At 59.0% G+C, this 15,514-nt stretch overlaps 1 protein-coding gene across 4 annotated transcripts in view; it reads right to left on the reverse strand.

Moving 5' to 3' along the window:
• Positions 1 to 15,514, reverse strand: part of KCNH6 (potassium voltage-gated channel subfamily H member 6) — a 34,668-nt gene that overhangs the window by 9,575 nt on the left and 9,579 nt on the right. For 2 of the 4 annotated variants that reach the window (XM_056362450.1, XM_056362452.1), the window contains exons 3-8: positions 13,134 to 13,289; positions 10,288 to 10,397; positions 8,146 to 8,452; positions 6,381 to 6,592; positions 1,398 to 1,826; positions 240 to 639 (exon numbers count right to left, since the gene is read on the reverse strand). In XM_056362450.1, coding sequence (XP_056218425.1) covers positions 240 to 639; positions 1,398 to 1,826; positions 6,381 to 6,592; positions 8,146 to 8,452; positions 10,288 to 10,397; positions 13,134 to 13,289 — 1,614 coding nt within the window. Of the gene's footprint in view, positions 1 to 239; positions 640 to 1,397; positions 1,827 to 3,173; positions 4,494 to 6,380; positions 6,593 to 8,145; positions 8,453 to 10,287; positions 10,398 to 13,133; positions 13,290 to 15,514 lie in introns of those variants that run through there. The other 2 variants (XM_056362451.1, XM_056362453.1) reach the window with 2 other exon arrangements.

The raw sequence follows: 15,514 nt of genomic DNA on the forward strand, positions 1-15,514 counted from the left end.
TACATCGGACCTGGAACCAGCAGATTTCCAAAACCTCTATCTACCACGGACCTGAAACCAGTGGATTTCTGAAACCCGGATTTCTATCTGTCACTCCATCCATTTGTCTGTGCAGAAGAGGCATAGGTGGAGGGAGATGCTCTCTTAAAATCCCACGTGCTCTCCCCATTTCTCCCCAGAGCAGCCCCTCCAACCTCCAGAACAGGGATGGGAACAGCGGGACACACGCAGGCACTCACAGCCAATGAGCATCACACAGATGGAGAAGATCTTCTCGGAGTTGGTGTTGGGTGAGACGTTGCCAAACCCCACGCTGGTGAGGCTGCTGAAGGTGAAGTAGAGGGCAGTGACGTATTTATCCTTGATGGACGGGCCAGAGGAGAGGTCGCTGTCGTTGTAGCGCTTGCCAATCTGGTCGCCCAGGTTGTCCAGCCAGCCGATCTTGTGCTCCATGTAGGGCCGCTCCACGTTGCCGATGGCGTACCAGATGCAGGCCAGCCAGTGGGCGATGAGGGCGAAGGTGCACATGAGCAGGAAGAGCACGGCTGCTCCATACTCGGAGTAGCGGTCCAGCTTGCGGGCCACCCGGACCAGGCGCAGCAGCCGGGCGGTCTTCAGGAGGCCAATGAGTGTGGTGGTCTGCAGGGGAGAGGGGAGAAACCTCAGGGACAAGCTGGGGATAAATCTGGCCAAAGGCATATCTCCAGCCTAGCCATGCTCCCTTTGAAGGGTAAAAATACATTTCTAGAGCATGAATCACCTTGTCCTGGAGGTGACATCTGAAATAGGTCAGATGAATCATGCCACACAAAGGGCAGTTTCCCCCTGCTGACCATAAAGGAAACAAGCCCTGCGACTGCAGGTGAGCCAAGGTCAGCCCCGTGTTTCCTGATGGGTCCTCACCTTGCCAACCGCTGCTCCCAAACCGGCTGCCTTTCACCTCCCCACCAGGCTCTCAGCTGAGGTGGGGGCTCCAGGTAGTGCAGTAACCACAGAGCCATCCCACTGCCCACATTTCGAGCCTGGCTGGCAACGCGACCCCAAGTTCGGCTTCGCTGGAGTGTGGGCCCAGTTCCTAAACCGAGCTCCTGACCTGTTCTGCTGGGTCAGCCCCAGCAAGGGGAGCTGGTCCAGCTGGACACTATCTTAGCACTTACAGTAGGGTCTGTGTGGCTGGGCAACCCTACTAAATAAAATCCCAGGTCCCACCTGCTTAATAAAAACCTGTAATGACATCCTTGTCCATCCTTCTGAGTAACCAGACCTCTCCTTGCAGACCCAGCCACCCACTGTTCACATCAAGCCATCCATATCTTTCTCTTTCTCTCCCAGAAATCTCCTCCTATCCATCCATGAGTCCCCTCCGGTCCTGATGGACCTCCAGGCCCCCCCTCTACCTCATCAGAGCCAGAGCGGAAGATGAGCAGGTCAAAGGGGATGGCGGCAACCATGTCGATGAGGAACCATCCCTTGAAGTAGTGGATGGCAATCTTGCCAGGGTGGCTCACCACCTCGTCATTGACATTGACGTAGGTGGTACGGAAGTTGATGACAATGTCCACGATGAACATGATGTCAACGATGAGGTCAATGATGTTGAGTGGGTCACAGGAGTAGCTGCAGTCCCAGTGCTTCTCCTCCACCTGCTCCTCATTGAGCAGGAAGGCGGCTGAGTAGGGGGTGAAGACGGCTGTGTAGATGACCAGCAGAAGGATGAGCCAGTCCCACACGGCCTTGAAGGGACTGTAGTGCAGAATGGTCCATCGGTGGATGCGTGGAGCCTGCAGCTTGTACTCAGGAAGGACGTCAGCACCCAGGGACAGCACCTGCCGGGAGATGGGTGTGAGAAGGCTGGAAGACCGGGAGAAGGGTTGGATGAGGCCAGGAGCCAGGCAAGGCACTCCCATGTGCTGGTAGGGCAGCAAGGAGCATGCAGGGGGGTTCCTACACCCTTTGCACCTTCATTGCCTTTGTATGTGTTTGTCCAGAGGCCACAAGGTGAATTGCCATCTGTGGCTGACACCAAGGTCTGCCCAGCTCCTTGTCTCTCCGAGGCCCGGAGCACCCGTGGGGAGCTGTTTACCTGCTTTATGCCCTTCAGACTCTACCGTGCCAGCAGAGAGGTAAGTGCCTCCTGCCATGCCTCCTGCCCACAGCCCTGTGCCACCAGTGTGGGACGGGAGCTGCTGGGCGTCCCTGGCACTGGGCTGTGGGGATGGGCGGCTTGGGGGTGCAGTCCCACAGCTGTGCCATGGCCCGGCCCCCACGGCGATGGCATGCAAGCCTTGCACGGTGTCTTTCTTGGCCCCAGCAGGGACCTTCCCCTTGATGTCCCTCTGGCACAGTCATTCTCCAGGCTGAGGGGACAGCTTGGGCCACCTGCTGCAAACCCTGGCCTCAGGCAATGCCCGTTTCCCATCTGAGCATCCCCAGGGAGGGGGTGACCTGTGGCCACCAACATGCAAAAGCTATCTCATACGTGCAGGCACCCTCCCATACTGTCTTGTGTCCCCAGATCTGTCTGCCTTCATGGGGACACACTCCTATCGCACCACTGAGCCCCCACACCTCCCAGGCCTGTCCCAGCTCCCCCCTCCTGGACCAACGCCAGCTCTGAAGCCACCCTGGGGACACAAGGCAAGGCGCCGGGACTTGGGGGGCTGGGCATGTCCTGCTTTGGGTGCCAAGAAACAGCAGCATGACGGGCTGTTTGGGGCTGGGGGCTGTTTGGGGCTGGGGGCAGCTGGATCCTCCCTGCTGGCCTTCGCTGCTCCTGTCATCCCTCACGTGTCCCCGCAGTGCCGGCCACCAGTGCCACCTGCGCAAGAGGGCGAAGGGGACATCAGTGCTCTCTCCCAGCACCGAGCCCCTAGCTAAAAGGGTGCTTTTTGCCAGGCTGCAAAGGAGATGGGAGAGGAGGCTCCCCATGCCCTGAGGCCACGGTGACGGGCACCACTGAGATTCTGGCAACAGACCTGGAAGAAGGGTTTGATCCTTCCTGCACTGACACCCACCTTGTCCGAGGGTTCAAGGGCTTCCCAAGGGCTCCCGGTGCTGTGACCCAGAGCGGATCCAGCCCCTCAGCCCCAACCCACCATGAGCAGCTGCTCCCACATCCCACAGCCCCAGGACACCGGTGGGTCCTGTGCCCTGGGGGACCCCCCTGCTCCTACCTGCCTGCAGCTTGCCCGGCGCCCCAGGCGGCAGCTGACCCTTGAAGTCCGGGTGTCCACCATGGGGACCCCCAACCCCGCACGCCCAGGCAGTGACCGGCACGGTGGGCACAGCACAGGGGCTGCGGCATCACCCACGCAGGCATGCATGCAGTTGGCTGGGAGGGTGGGAGACATGCAGCTGCGAAGGGCATTTGGGAGCCCGGCGTGAATTAATCAAACCCGATCGATGCTGGGGCCCCCCCAGGGACGAGAGCGCCAATGGGGCAGCGGGAGCCGCCGACGTCGCTGGCAGATGGAGAGGGGAGGGTTTGGAAAAAGTGACCCAAACGCAATCGTTGTGGAGGGGAATGAGGCACTGGCCAGGCTTGGGGACCAGCAGGGGTGGCAGGGAAGGGGACAAGGCAATGCTGGGAAAATGCTTGGTCCCAGAGCTAAGCTGTGCCCAGCAGACCCGAGAAGGGTCCTAACACCTTGTGTCTGGGAAAAGCAGCAACGCTCCCTCCTTCAGCAGCTGAATTCCCTCGTCCTGTGTGGCCAGAGGCAGCTCCGTGGGGCCAGCCTTGAACTCAGACCCCCAGACGCTGCTCCCCACACTGGGACGCCTGCCTTGCCCCTTGTCCCTGCTCCTGGCACCTGGCTTTTGTGGCAGAAGCAAGAGCAGGTCAAGACTCGTTGTTTTCCAAGCAGAAATTAATGAAAAGTCACAACCCCAAAAATTTGAAGCAGAAAAGGGAGAAGAAACAACCCCAAAAAGAGCATCCAAACCAATGCAGAGCCAGAGAGCAGCTGCAGCCTTGTCCCTTACTGCCCCTCGGGGACGGGGAGGGCTGCAGGTGGCACCCTTGGGTGGCCTGGGTGGCCCTGGGAGTCTCTGTGGGTAGCAGTGCCGGGTGCCACCCGTGGCCATCCCACTGGGTGCCCCTTCCCTCTCCCCCTTCCCCCTGCACTTACCGGCTTCAGCTGCAGCCGCAGGCTCATGGTGCGGGGTGCTGCGTGCTGGCAGTGGGGTGCTGGGTGCTGGGTGGCAAGTGAGGGAGAGGCAGACACAGAGGGGGGGCGGAGGAGGAGGGAGGAGGGAGCAGGGTGCATGCGGGCTGTGGGTGACGGAGGGGGGAGGCTCCCATGGCCTTGGCTAACCCCGCAGGGCCCAGCAGCCATGCACCTTCCTCCTCCCTTGCCCTGTGCTGGGGACGGGGATACTGAGCTGGTGAGGGGGGACATGCCACAGTCACCAGGAGACCCTCAAGCACAAGGGGTTGGGCAGGATCAGGCCCATGGTGCTGACTGCGGGCAGGCACTAACCAAGTGTCCCAGTACGGATACGCCACAAGTCGCCCCCCCCCATCCCCAGCACCGTCCAGCTCCACCACCCATGGGGCGGTCTGGGGGGACTGGGAGAGATGCCACCCGCAAGGCAGGGCCCCAGCCTAGTGGCACCAACCCCACAGTGTCCCCATGTGCCTCTAGCTGTGCCTAGGAGCCGTGGCCCTGGCAGGCTGAGCCCGGTGCATTCATTGCACTTGTGCCCTGCCCTCACTGCCACTGTGGGGCTGGCCCACCCTGGCCAGCCGGTGTCTGCTCTCCTCCCGCCAGCCGGTATTTTTAGATGCAGTTGGCAGCGTCTCGTCGCTGTCTCTGCCTCACCCCTGAATTATTTAGCAGCCGGGAGCGGGGAGCCGTGGCTTGGCAGGGGGGCGAGGGATGCCGGGGTGAGGGCAGGCAGAGTGTTTGGGTCTCCTGAGGCAATGGGGAGGAGAGGTCCATCCCATCCCATCCCATCCCATCCCATCCCGTCCCGTCCCGTCCCGTCCCATCCCATCCCATCCCATCCCGTCCCGTCCCATCCCGTCCCGTCCCGTCCCATCCCGTCCCGTCCCATCCCGTCCCGTCCCGTCCCGTCCCGTCCCATCCCATCCCATCCCATCCCGTCCCGTCCCATCCCGTCCCGTCCCGTCCCGTCCCAAGATTTAAGGTGAAGGGAGGATTGACCTTCAAGGGTGCCGCTTGGCTGCACCGTGAGGCCCTGCAGCCACCACCCATCAGCTCTGATCCTGTCACCCCACAACCAGTTCATGACCCTGCATCAAGCGGCTGGCACCACCCTGCCAGTGTCACCCCAGCGGTCCCCGGTGTGTGGGTGCCCCTTGTGACGGGGCCGGGGGCATGGAGGCTGCTCGCCATCCCGCTGGCATGTTCAGGGGCTGATCCCAGGTCTCTGTGGTCACCCCCCAATCGGAGGGACTAAGCGGACTTTGGGATGAAGGGGACAAGCCAGAGGGACAACAAACCTAAAAGCCATCCCGTGCCATGGGGAGCGGGGAGCCTGTCTGCCGTGCATGGAGGCTGTGAGGGTAAAGGTTTGCTGGCACCGGGACAGGAGGAGGATCCCACAGAGGACCCCGCTCTGGTGGAGCAAACTGTCAAGCCCAGTGGCCTTTCTGGGCTCAGATGGCTGCATCTTCGTTAAACTGGCCCTCGGCTGCTGCTGGCAATGGTGGGAGGTGCCCTTGGGTGTATTTTGTACATCATGGCTCGCCCATGCCTCAGTTTCCCCACTGCTAAGAGCTTCCCTACTCGGGACTGCAGGATACAGCAGCACCTTTCACACACACCGATGTCCGTGTCCCTGATGGGACAGTGCAGTGCCACCCATGTCCCTCTCGGTGACAGTGCACTGCTGCAAGTGTCCCCTGCAGTGAAAGGGCAGTGCCACATGTGTTGGTGACAGTGCAGTGCCACCTGCTGTCTCCCATGGGATCCTGTGGCCCTTGGCATGGCCACCCGTGCTCTGGGCACAGGGTCCCCAGCTGGGCACCTTGGGGCCAGTGGTGTCCTAGGGATGCCATCCCCGGTACTGGGGGGCAGGAAATGGTGACCAGAGCCTCCCCCACAAATGAAGCCACATGCGCATGCGTATGTCCCCTTCAAGGCCAGCATCACACCATGAGCAGTTCATGCCAGTGTTTCCCTGGCCACAAATTACCAGAAATACTGATTTAGGGGGAAAAAAGAGCATTTCAACCATTCAAGGGAAGAAATAGCAATCGAACACAGGGATACTGGCATCTCCTAGGATGGAAACTCCAGGTATCACTGCCCTCTCCGGTCCTCTCCTCCAAAAGCCACAGGAATGGTTGTGACTGTACCACGGTGGCAGCACCCCACCACCACCACTGCCTTGGTGGCATCTCACTGCCCACGTACCTGTGTGACCTTCTCGGTGACATTCTGGGTGCGCTCCATCACCTTGTGGGGAGCAATTATCTCAATCTCCGTGGTGGAGCCTGAGCGGTGCTTCTCCAAGTTGAACTCCACAAAGTTGAGCGTGAACTGAGGGATCTGGCTGATGGTCCGGTACTTCATGAGGTCTGAGTCCGAGGTGGAGTTCGGGGGGTTGGGTTTGACATGGGAAGCCTCTGAAAGAGGACGGAGAGAAGCACTGAGAAGGGCAGTGTGAGAAGGAGCCAATGCGCAGAGCCCTGACCTCAGCGTAGGACACCCAGGAGCTGGGGACCACCAACAGGTGCTGCCTGAAGGTTCCCATGTCTGCCTGGCCATAAAGGCTTGGCTTCTTTGGGGTGGCTCAGCCATGGGATGCCCAGCCCAAGAAGCCCAAGAAGGGGCTGCTTTTCAAACACATCACCCGCCTTTTCACCATTAAACCTCCTTCAAGGGGCTCAGGCCAGCTGCCAAAACCCAGCAATATCCTTTGCTACCCCTGAAGACTGTGGCGGGTTGGGAACCAGCCCCAGTGAGACCCACCAGGGAGGGATGCCAAAACTGGCACGAAAACCGATGAAGGAGCAGGTGGGTCTCCTCCACCACTGCATGCTTCACCCTGACCAACACAGCTCCTAAGCTGCTGCTGCTTGGTTTTTGGCCACCAAACAGCCAGGAGCTGGCTGATGTCCCCACTCAGATGTATCCTCCACCCCCAGGCTCCAGGTAGGGAGGTCGGAGCTTTCTTGTGAAAAGCTGTAGTGGGGCTGGATCCTGGCAGTTTTCCCTGGGGACCTGCCTCTTCGGGTCACCCCAGTACAGGACCAGGGAGGAAGCCCCAGAGGTGGTCAGGTCACAGGTTTGTAGCAGTGTGCAGTCACGGAAGGGAGCATGTACCCACACCCAGGGCTTCAGGAACATCCCTGAGCACCGTAACCAGTGTGTCCCAACTTCCCGATCTCCCAGAGGCAGGGCAGGGTTGTATTTTCAGTTTTCTACCCTGTCTATCCCTTGATAGACCCTGACATTGACCCAAGAGGTGTCACAGACGGGAGGTGTCTGAAGACATTGTGAAGGTGGCCCAGTTGGCACCAGCCATCCTGCTCCCACCCTCCTCCTCCCTGCTCATTCCCCTTCCCTCCCGCTACGTTGTGCCCCCTCCTGAGGGTCCGTGACCTGTCACTATTTAAGGATCATGATGCCCCACCCCATTTTCTCAAGCCGGACACCGCGGACTGATCTTTCTCCATCCCCAGTTATGGAGGCTTCTCATGCCTGGCCTCCATGTTACATGTCATCATCCCTCTCACGAGAACAGGAGGTCTGGATGTGAACACCACGGTGGAGGTACGTTTCCTCCCACCCTACCAAGTGGCCTGGCCAGTGTCTCATCCACCTCCAACACATGGACACAGCTGACATTGCACATGCCTGCAGACCCCTTCCCTCCCTCCCAGGGAGGTGGGGTGGTATCGGGGTGCCCCTCATGTGGGGCAGCTGAACGCAACCTGACGTGGTCCCACATCTCATGCACAACACCACGGACGGCTCTACCCAAGGAGCAGGACCTGCCTACGCAGGGAATCACATGGAGACCAGCAGGTTTTGGGGAGGAGACCCCAGCTTATCTCCACTTTGCAGAGGGAAAAGCAGTGCAGGGTAAGAGACCTCCCCCCGCGACGTGCCGGGGCCATCGCCCGGAACCATGGCTCCCGCAGTAGGACCGCCAGCTCCGGGCTTGTTCCCCTACCTGAGTTTGCCCTCCTTTCCCTGAATTTTCTCTGGAACTCAGACCTCGCAGCCTCAAAGTTGTCCAAGGAGGAGACCCTGCGGAGGCTGTGGAAGCTGCCCCCAGGGCGAGACCGAAAGAAACCCCACGCAGAGTACGACCCTCGTGGGCCCAGCACAGGAGGCTCTTGTTTCGGGTGTTGTATGGTGGGATCGGCCTCCAGGCTCGGCCTCCGCTCCTTTTCCAGGAGGGATTCGGTCTCTGACTGCACACAGTTCTCCTTGGGCGATGTCTTCAAGTCCCTCAAAATCAGGGAGTCACCACCAGGCTTTAAGACAGCCGGGAGAAAGCGTTTTATTAGAAGGAGCCCTCGCGTGCTGAGGGGAAGGAGGGGGAGCCGGGGGAGGTAAGAGGAGGGGCAGAGGGCTGGGAAGCACTGCGGTTCCTGAGGTCACCTCCAACTGGGACCGGGACCTGCTTTGCGGTGGGGCAGCCGAGCCCTGGGGGACTTGGCAGCTCCAACTCGCTACCAGCTCCTGCCGGAGGCTGGGTGGCTGCGGGGTGGTTTGCAAGACGATGCTGAGCAGCTGGGAAGCAGGCCAGAGCAAGAAGAGAAGAGGAGACCCTAGGGACAGGATTGCCTGGAGCATCTGCCTTGCCATGCGCTTTTCCAAGGAGTCCCTACGTCCCACCACTGGATCTGCCCTTCCCTCACCTGCTGCAAGAGCTCAGGCCACCGCTGAGGATGGGTGCCTGGGGTCCTGTGTTGGCGTCTAAGGGAGACGATGTGCTCTGCACCAGGAAGCACTGGAGGAGCTGCTGGGCTTGCCAACTCAGCCATAGGTGGCCCTCCTTCTCCTACAGCAACCCTTAGCTATTGCTAAACCTTTTTCCCTGGAGACTAAGGACTTTCCAGCCTTTAATGACTTCTGCAATGGGGTGCACAAAAAGCAGCCACCTTCCGGAGCAGGAACCTCTGGGTCTACACCTGTACCAGCCGTGCCCGCAGGAGGGACTGTGGCACTTCTCACCGTCCCCTAGGACCTTACTGCAGGTTTCAGGAGGGGGTGCCTGGAGGGACCATCTGCTGGCTGCTGCTGCATCTGCTGGGCTGCTCCCACTTGACCAAGCACCACCAAAGTGGTGGATCATCAGGTTGTCCTCAACGCACATCTTGCATATGTGTACGCCTGAAACATTGCAGTGCACCGTGCAGAGTCAGCCTGGGGGTACCCAGAGTCTTTAGCAGCACTGGCATAGGAGCGACATACCCAGAGCGTCTGATAGCACTACACGCCTTCAGCCTGCCATAAGCGCAACCTCTGAGAAGACAAGCACCTTCCACCTCATCATCTCTGTAATTTTGGGAAGCAGCTTTATCCAGGCTGTCTGGATACACCCAGCACAGTGAGAACCTGGCGCCTGGGGATGCATTAGCAGAGCAAAAGCCTCCTGCCCACAGCCCTGTGCCTCGAGCTGCCACATGAGAAAACACCACATCTTTGCCAGGAGGTACCTTGAGCACTTTTGGCAGTCAGGAAGCCATCAAGAACAGCAATCTCTATAAAGAGGTCCCACCAACATTTTTGCAATCTCATCACGTCAGCAATGACAGCATCGCCCTCCGTCATGGAAAGTACAGTCTTTGCTGGAGGACTGAGAAGCCAGAGCTGCCTGCACTGCCAGGAAAACATGGGGAAATGTGCCCTGTTGAGGTTTGCCTGCCGGTCCCTGCCCAGAGCAGACCTGCTGCAGTCTCCTACAGTCACCAGCACGTCCCTCCTCAGGGCGGGTACGACTCCCTGCATCTCCATCATCCCAGACAACTTGAACTACAGAGCCAGACCTTCCTCCCCAGCTTCAGCAGCGGTGCCCGCTGGCTTGGCACATCTCCCGCTCCCCCCTCGAGCCACGACACGTGCAACGCCGGGCTGGCCCCACAGAGCAGCACCGTCTAGCGCTATCCCATGCCACCAAAGCACCGCCGCTCACCAGCAGCCCTTGCCGGGGCCAGTGCTCAGTGCTGACCCAGCGCCGGAGCCCTTACCGCCAGGTATGGCCTGAGCCACAGCAGCCGAGGGACAGCGGGATGGGGAGAGCGGAGGGAGAGCGCTGGGACCTGGCCTGAGGCGTGGGCTTATATCAGACAAAGGCTACGGTTACCTTTCCATAGTCAATGGCTACTCCATCAAACTCACTGGTGGGCAGAGATTTCCGCTGGATTTTGAGTCGCCGCACGGACGGGAGACTAAACTTCAACCTCCTACCTTGACCTTGTTAAAAAGAAAAACAAAACACAAGAGAGACAGATGTAACCTAGCTGCACGTGACGGCTGGAGCGAGACAGGGCACAGCGGTGGCAGGGGAAGAGGCTACGGAGAATTTTGGGTAGCTCTGGGGGACGTACGTGGCCCTTCCTCCTGCAACATGCTTGCTGTTCCCGTGCCATCACATCGCCCTGTGCTGAAGGCAGACCCTGACCTGGCAGAAAGCACTGCTGGGCTGGAGGAGATTCCCCTGCCATGGCGGGTGCAGGACAGGAAAGGTGCAGAGCATCCCTAAGCCAATTACAGACGTTAAAGCCACTTAAGGGATTTGGACCTGGAGGAAATCGAGCCTCTAAATCTCCTTGGGTGGAACTTTGGGAGCGGGGGAAAAACCACACAAGAGAGACGGTAAGATAGCAAGGATTAAAAAATTTATTTCTAGCAATTTTGTCCCTGCAGTTGCTCTGGATTTTCAGTGAGGGATGCTGGACCAAAGAGGGGACGTCCCTTGCTGCCATCATGGGGGACCAGGAGACCAGTTCACCAGAGACCAGGACTGGGGCATGGGCAGCCAGGGCTGCAGCGAGCTGCGAAAGGGTTCTGGAGGGGAAAGGGCCAGACATGCAGAGGGACTGGCTGCGCGTACAGCAGGACCTGATGTCCCCGGTTGCGACACCCAGTACAAAGCTGCTCATCCTCTTCTCATGCTGGTCCATGGAGCAGACCGCGGCCACCTGCTGCTGCAGTCAGCGTGAGCAGCCAGGCTGACACCCTGCTGCCTCGGGGCTCGGCTCAGCCCTGGGCTTCATCCGACCCCCAGCAGCACCAGTTGTGCTCACTAATGGGACCAAAAGAGGCCGAAATCCCAGGGTGTGGGGGATGCAACATGAGCTCTGTGAAGGCATTGTCGTTGGCGGAAAAAGCAGCACATTGAGGGGCTGTTTGGTTTTGGCAGGATTCGCTTCCCTCACTGAGCCCCGACATGCCGCCAAGCCACTCGGGCAGGCTCCTGACCTGCCCAGCTCCCCAAAAATGCCCCCATCGGCAGGGGAACCCATGCAGGCTCCCTCTGCTCACCCCGTCCCCACTGCCCAGAGCAGCTTTTCAGCTGGAAGAAGCAAAGCAGCCGACTTTCCCTGCACACCAGTGAGCCAGGGACCAGCAACACATCCGCCTGTGGCTGTGTAATTAAAGACTGAGTCAGAAATCCCGTGCACAAGAGACCGATCTGGGCTGGCGCCAGCAGCTCTGGCCTTTCCGCACTCCCCAGTGCTGGAATGGGAAACCCGAGCAACACTCCTCGAGATGCACAGTGCAACCTCCAACGCACAGGAAAGCAATAGGTACCCTTTTCGGGTGCCTTCTGCAGCCCAAGGTACATCTGGGAGTGGTATGGGGTATGGATGCGTCATATGTCGAGATGTACCATGAGCTGAGGGGGTGCAAAGCAACACCGATACTGGAATTGAGGATTTCCTCAGCAGTCTGCATAGAAGCTAACTGGTACTAAAGCAATACACCAAAAACGTCGATCTCATCACTCTACAGACATGGGAACACATGCACAGGTTATATATACATTCACACACATACGTCCGTAAGTCCCGTGTGTGTATGTCTGGCCCAAGGAGATATAAAACCTGTCACCACACAGAGCTCCTTCGCTGGCACCTGCCGCCAAGCACGCAGACACCTGGATGGCTCCGGGATGTATATATGCACCCAGTGTGAATGTGTTAAAACTCACGGTACGGTACCAATACGAGGGGCAGCGTGAAGGGTCCCCGTCAGTCCCTGATGTGGCTCTGGCTCCGGTCCCGGTCCTGCTGTGCCACCCCTCATGCCAGGGGGGGACAGACCGGGCTGCTCCCACAGCTTTCCTTTGAGACCTGTCCCGAGCCTCCCTACAGTGACCCGCATCCCCAGGGATCGTTCGCGTGAAGTCGGAGGCAGGATTCCTTCCCTGACTACAACACAGGCAGCTGGACAGGGCTGTCCAGCAGGAGGATATTTAGAGCTCCCCTTCCCGTGGTCAGCTCTAACATCTGCATCCCTGGGTGTCCACATCCCCTTGAGAGCCTCACCGTGGCTTCCCTTTGATCTGGCCTTCCCCAAAAAAGGAGTTGGAATTTTCCACTGCCTCCAGAAGACCCACAAACGGCGGGATGAGCCTGGGGCAACAGGGAACAGCCCAGAGCTGGGGCAGGCTCCGAGCCACCCCAGCACAACCACCCTCCTGCCATTCACCTGCAGTGGTGACCCCATAGCACAGCCATGACATTGGTGACACCAAATGTCCCTTGGCCCTCCTGGTGACCCTGCACACAAGTCCTGTCCCGTGCCAGCACCTCCTGCCCCTACCAGCGTGGTGCTGCAGGCACGCAGCAGGGTACAAACGCACCATCCCACGGAGGGGGTTGATGCCCTCCCCTGTCCCCAGGGGTTCGGGAGGTGTGTGTGGGCTCCGTGCACACGTGGGGCTGTGGGGCGCACAGCCAGCTCAAACGGACTCTCTGCACCCAGCAGGTGTTTGGCCGGATCAGTCCCCCGGTGCAGCTGTGCACACACACAACCCTCTGCTCCTGGGCATGCTGCAGGGCTCAGCCCCACGATGCAGGATCCTGCCCAGCCACGGGTGCATCCTTCAGCCCCCACAAGCTCCCAAAAATACTGTGGATGGGGATAGCCCCGAGGATGCCGCATTGCCCTCCCGCCGTCCCCACCGTCCCCGCTGACACCCACCTCTATGCCAGCCCTGCGACAGGCGCTGGTGCAGGCTCCGGCTGGCACTCTTGGTGATGAGCTGTGCCAGGTCCTCAAAGTTGAGGATGAACATGATGACGACACCGTCCTCGTTCTTCACCGGCACCACGTCCACCAGGCAGCGTAAACACGAGGCTGCCGAGCAGAGACAGGCTCAGGGGGGCTGCACAGGAGGCACAGGAGGCTCTGCCCAACCCCCCAACTCTCCCAAAAACACTTTTGCCAGAAAAGTTTTTCTTTAAGCACTTTGATGGGTGTAATCCCTGGTGATGGACGGTGGAGGATTTGGAAGATGATCTGAGCCCTGGGAAAGGGCCATAACTGCAGCATCCCAGCTCACACAGATCGCATCTTGCTGGGTTTTTTTCAGTCCCAGACAGTAATTTGTATTAATATACTTGAGAGCAGCAATTAAGGAGTAGGTAATTAAGAACTCAGAAAGTCCCAGGTAGTGCTTTAACCTCATTAAGCATGCTGCTTGTAATCATGCTGTAGCTAATTGCCCTGTAATTGCCAGGCAGTTTTTGGGGACTGACTTCAGCTGTCTCGTGTCCTGTATGCAGGCAATGGGGTTGAGCCCGACTGTGTGCCCCGTCCTGACCCTGGGCAGCAGGATGTGCTGGGATCGGTGGGATGGTTCCCAAGGCAGCTGGTGGTCAGGCACAGCCTTGTCTCACTCCTTCCATGGGGAAACTGAGGCACAGGGGGGCAGAAGGACTGGCTGAGTGTCCTGGGGGTGAGGGGGGCTGTGGGGAGGGCTCCAAATGTGGCCACAGGGCACGAGGCCACGTGGGTTTGCCTGTTGGATACCGGCTCTACCCCATGGCTCTGCTTGTGCTGGCAGCCAGGCACCAGTTTACGATCAGAGGCACCCAAAAATACTTGCAGGCCTTTCCCAAAGCACCAAGTGGAGGATACAGGGCGGTCCCACCTCTCTCACCAGCTTTATTCCCTGCAAATCCTTCAAAGACCCTACCCAAAGGTATCATCACTGTGGGTCCGCTCCTTGAGCTGTCCCCGCAGCTGCTCTGGCAAAACCCCCTGGACACCCTCCAGGCTCCTACCCCAAACCTCCCAGGAATGGCGAAGCAGCCGGGTACCACTGCCTGGCCAGCACGGAGCGAAGCCACGGCCTTCCGTGGCAGTTTTTGCCAGGCACAGATCCCTGATCTCGCCTTTCCCCCATGCTCTGATTACCAGGGATTAGCGGATCCGGCAGGGATGCGCTGCCGGCCGATCCAGTGCTCTCCTGCTCTCACCCTGGCCAAGCTCTGGCCGGGAGGGGGATGTCAGCCTTGCTGCGTATAATTTTAAGGAGCTCAGAGCCTCCCGTAATCAGGAGCAGATGGCCGGCATCGGGCAACTTCAAAATCTGCCGTGACGTCAGGGATGTGCACATACACAGACACATACACACACAAGAACGGGAAAGAAATGGATACAGTAAAATCTGTTTAAAGGACCTGGCAGCCGGGATTATTTCTTTCTTTATTTCATCGTTGTTCACCACAGGGAGAGGAAATCCACTTAAACGTGTGAGCTGGGGAGGAGGCCGGGGGGGATTTTCAGCAGATAAAGCTGTTTCGAAGGGACGCATGGGCACGCTGCAGGCTATCTGCACACGGAGCCAATGGGGATGGAAAGAAATGAGCCCTTTCCCTTCCCTATGTCAGGATTCTTAGGGAACTAAAAGACGAGCGGTGTCCTTTAGGTGATGCCAAGAGAATGAGGTGCCCCATATGATGCTAAGGTGGCACGTGCCCGGTGGGACGATGCGATGCTGCGATGCCATCCCTGGGATGCCGCAGCTCTGCCAGTGCTGGTGCTGGCGCTGGCATTGGGGCATGCAGCTGGTGTGCACGTGTGTGCCCGCTCACCCCCGCGTGTGATGGTTGGTGGCACCAGATGCTTTCTCCTTTGCTGTGTTATAAAATGAGTTTATTTTTCTCCACAGGTGGTTCTGAAGCGTCACCAACCTCCCGGCGACCCACAGCCCAGCATGGCTCGTTGGCACGGGCAGCCATCAGCTCCATGCTTCCCCCCTGGACCGGGAATCCTGATCCAGAAGGCCTGATCCTGGCTCACAGGCTCTGCCCTGCTGCATCCCTTTCACTGCTTCACTTTTCCTTCTTAAGTTCCTCCGCAGTGGTGGGAGGGGATGGCCTCTAAGCTGTTCTCAGGGGGGCCAGATCCTGACAGGCCCTATGTGGCATGGAAAGGGTTAATCCCATGGCCAATGCAGAACAGCTGAAAACTGGGCCCAGTTACACCTAGTTGGAGGGATATAAGGAGCAGCTGGGAGGTGGCTCGGGCTGGGTGTGGGAGGCAGCTGATGCCTGGTTTGATCCTGCAAATCTGGG

Source organism: Falco biarmicus, chromosome 17, assembly GCF_023638135.1.
Source record: "Falco biarmicus isolate bFalBia1 chromosome 17, bFalBia1.pri, whole genome shotgun sequence".
Taxonomy (NCBI): Eukaryota; Metazoa; Chordata; class Aves; order Falconiformes; family Falconidae; genus Falco; species Falco biarmicus.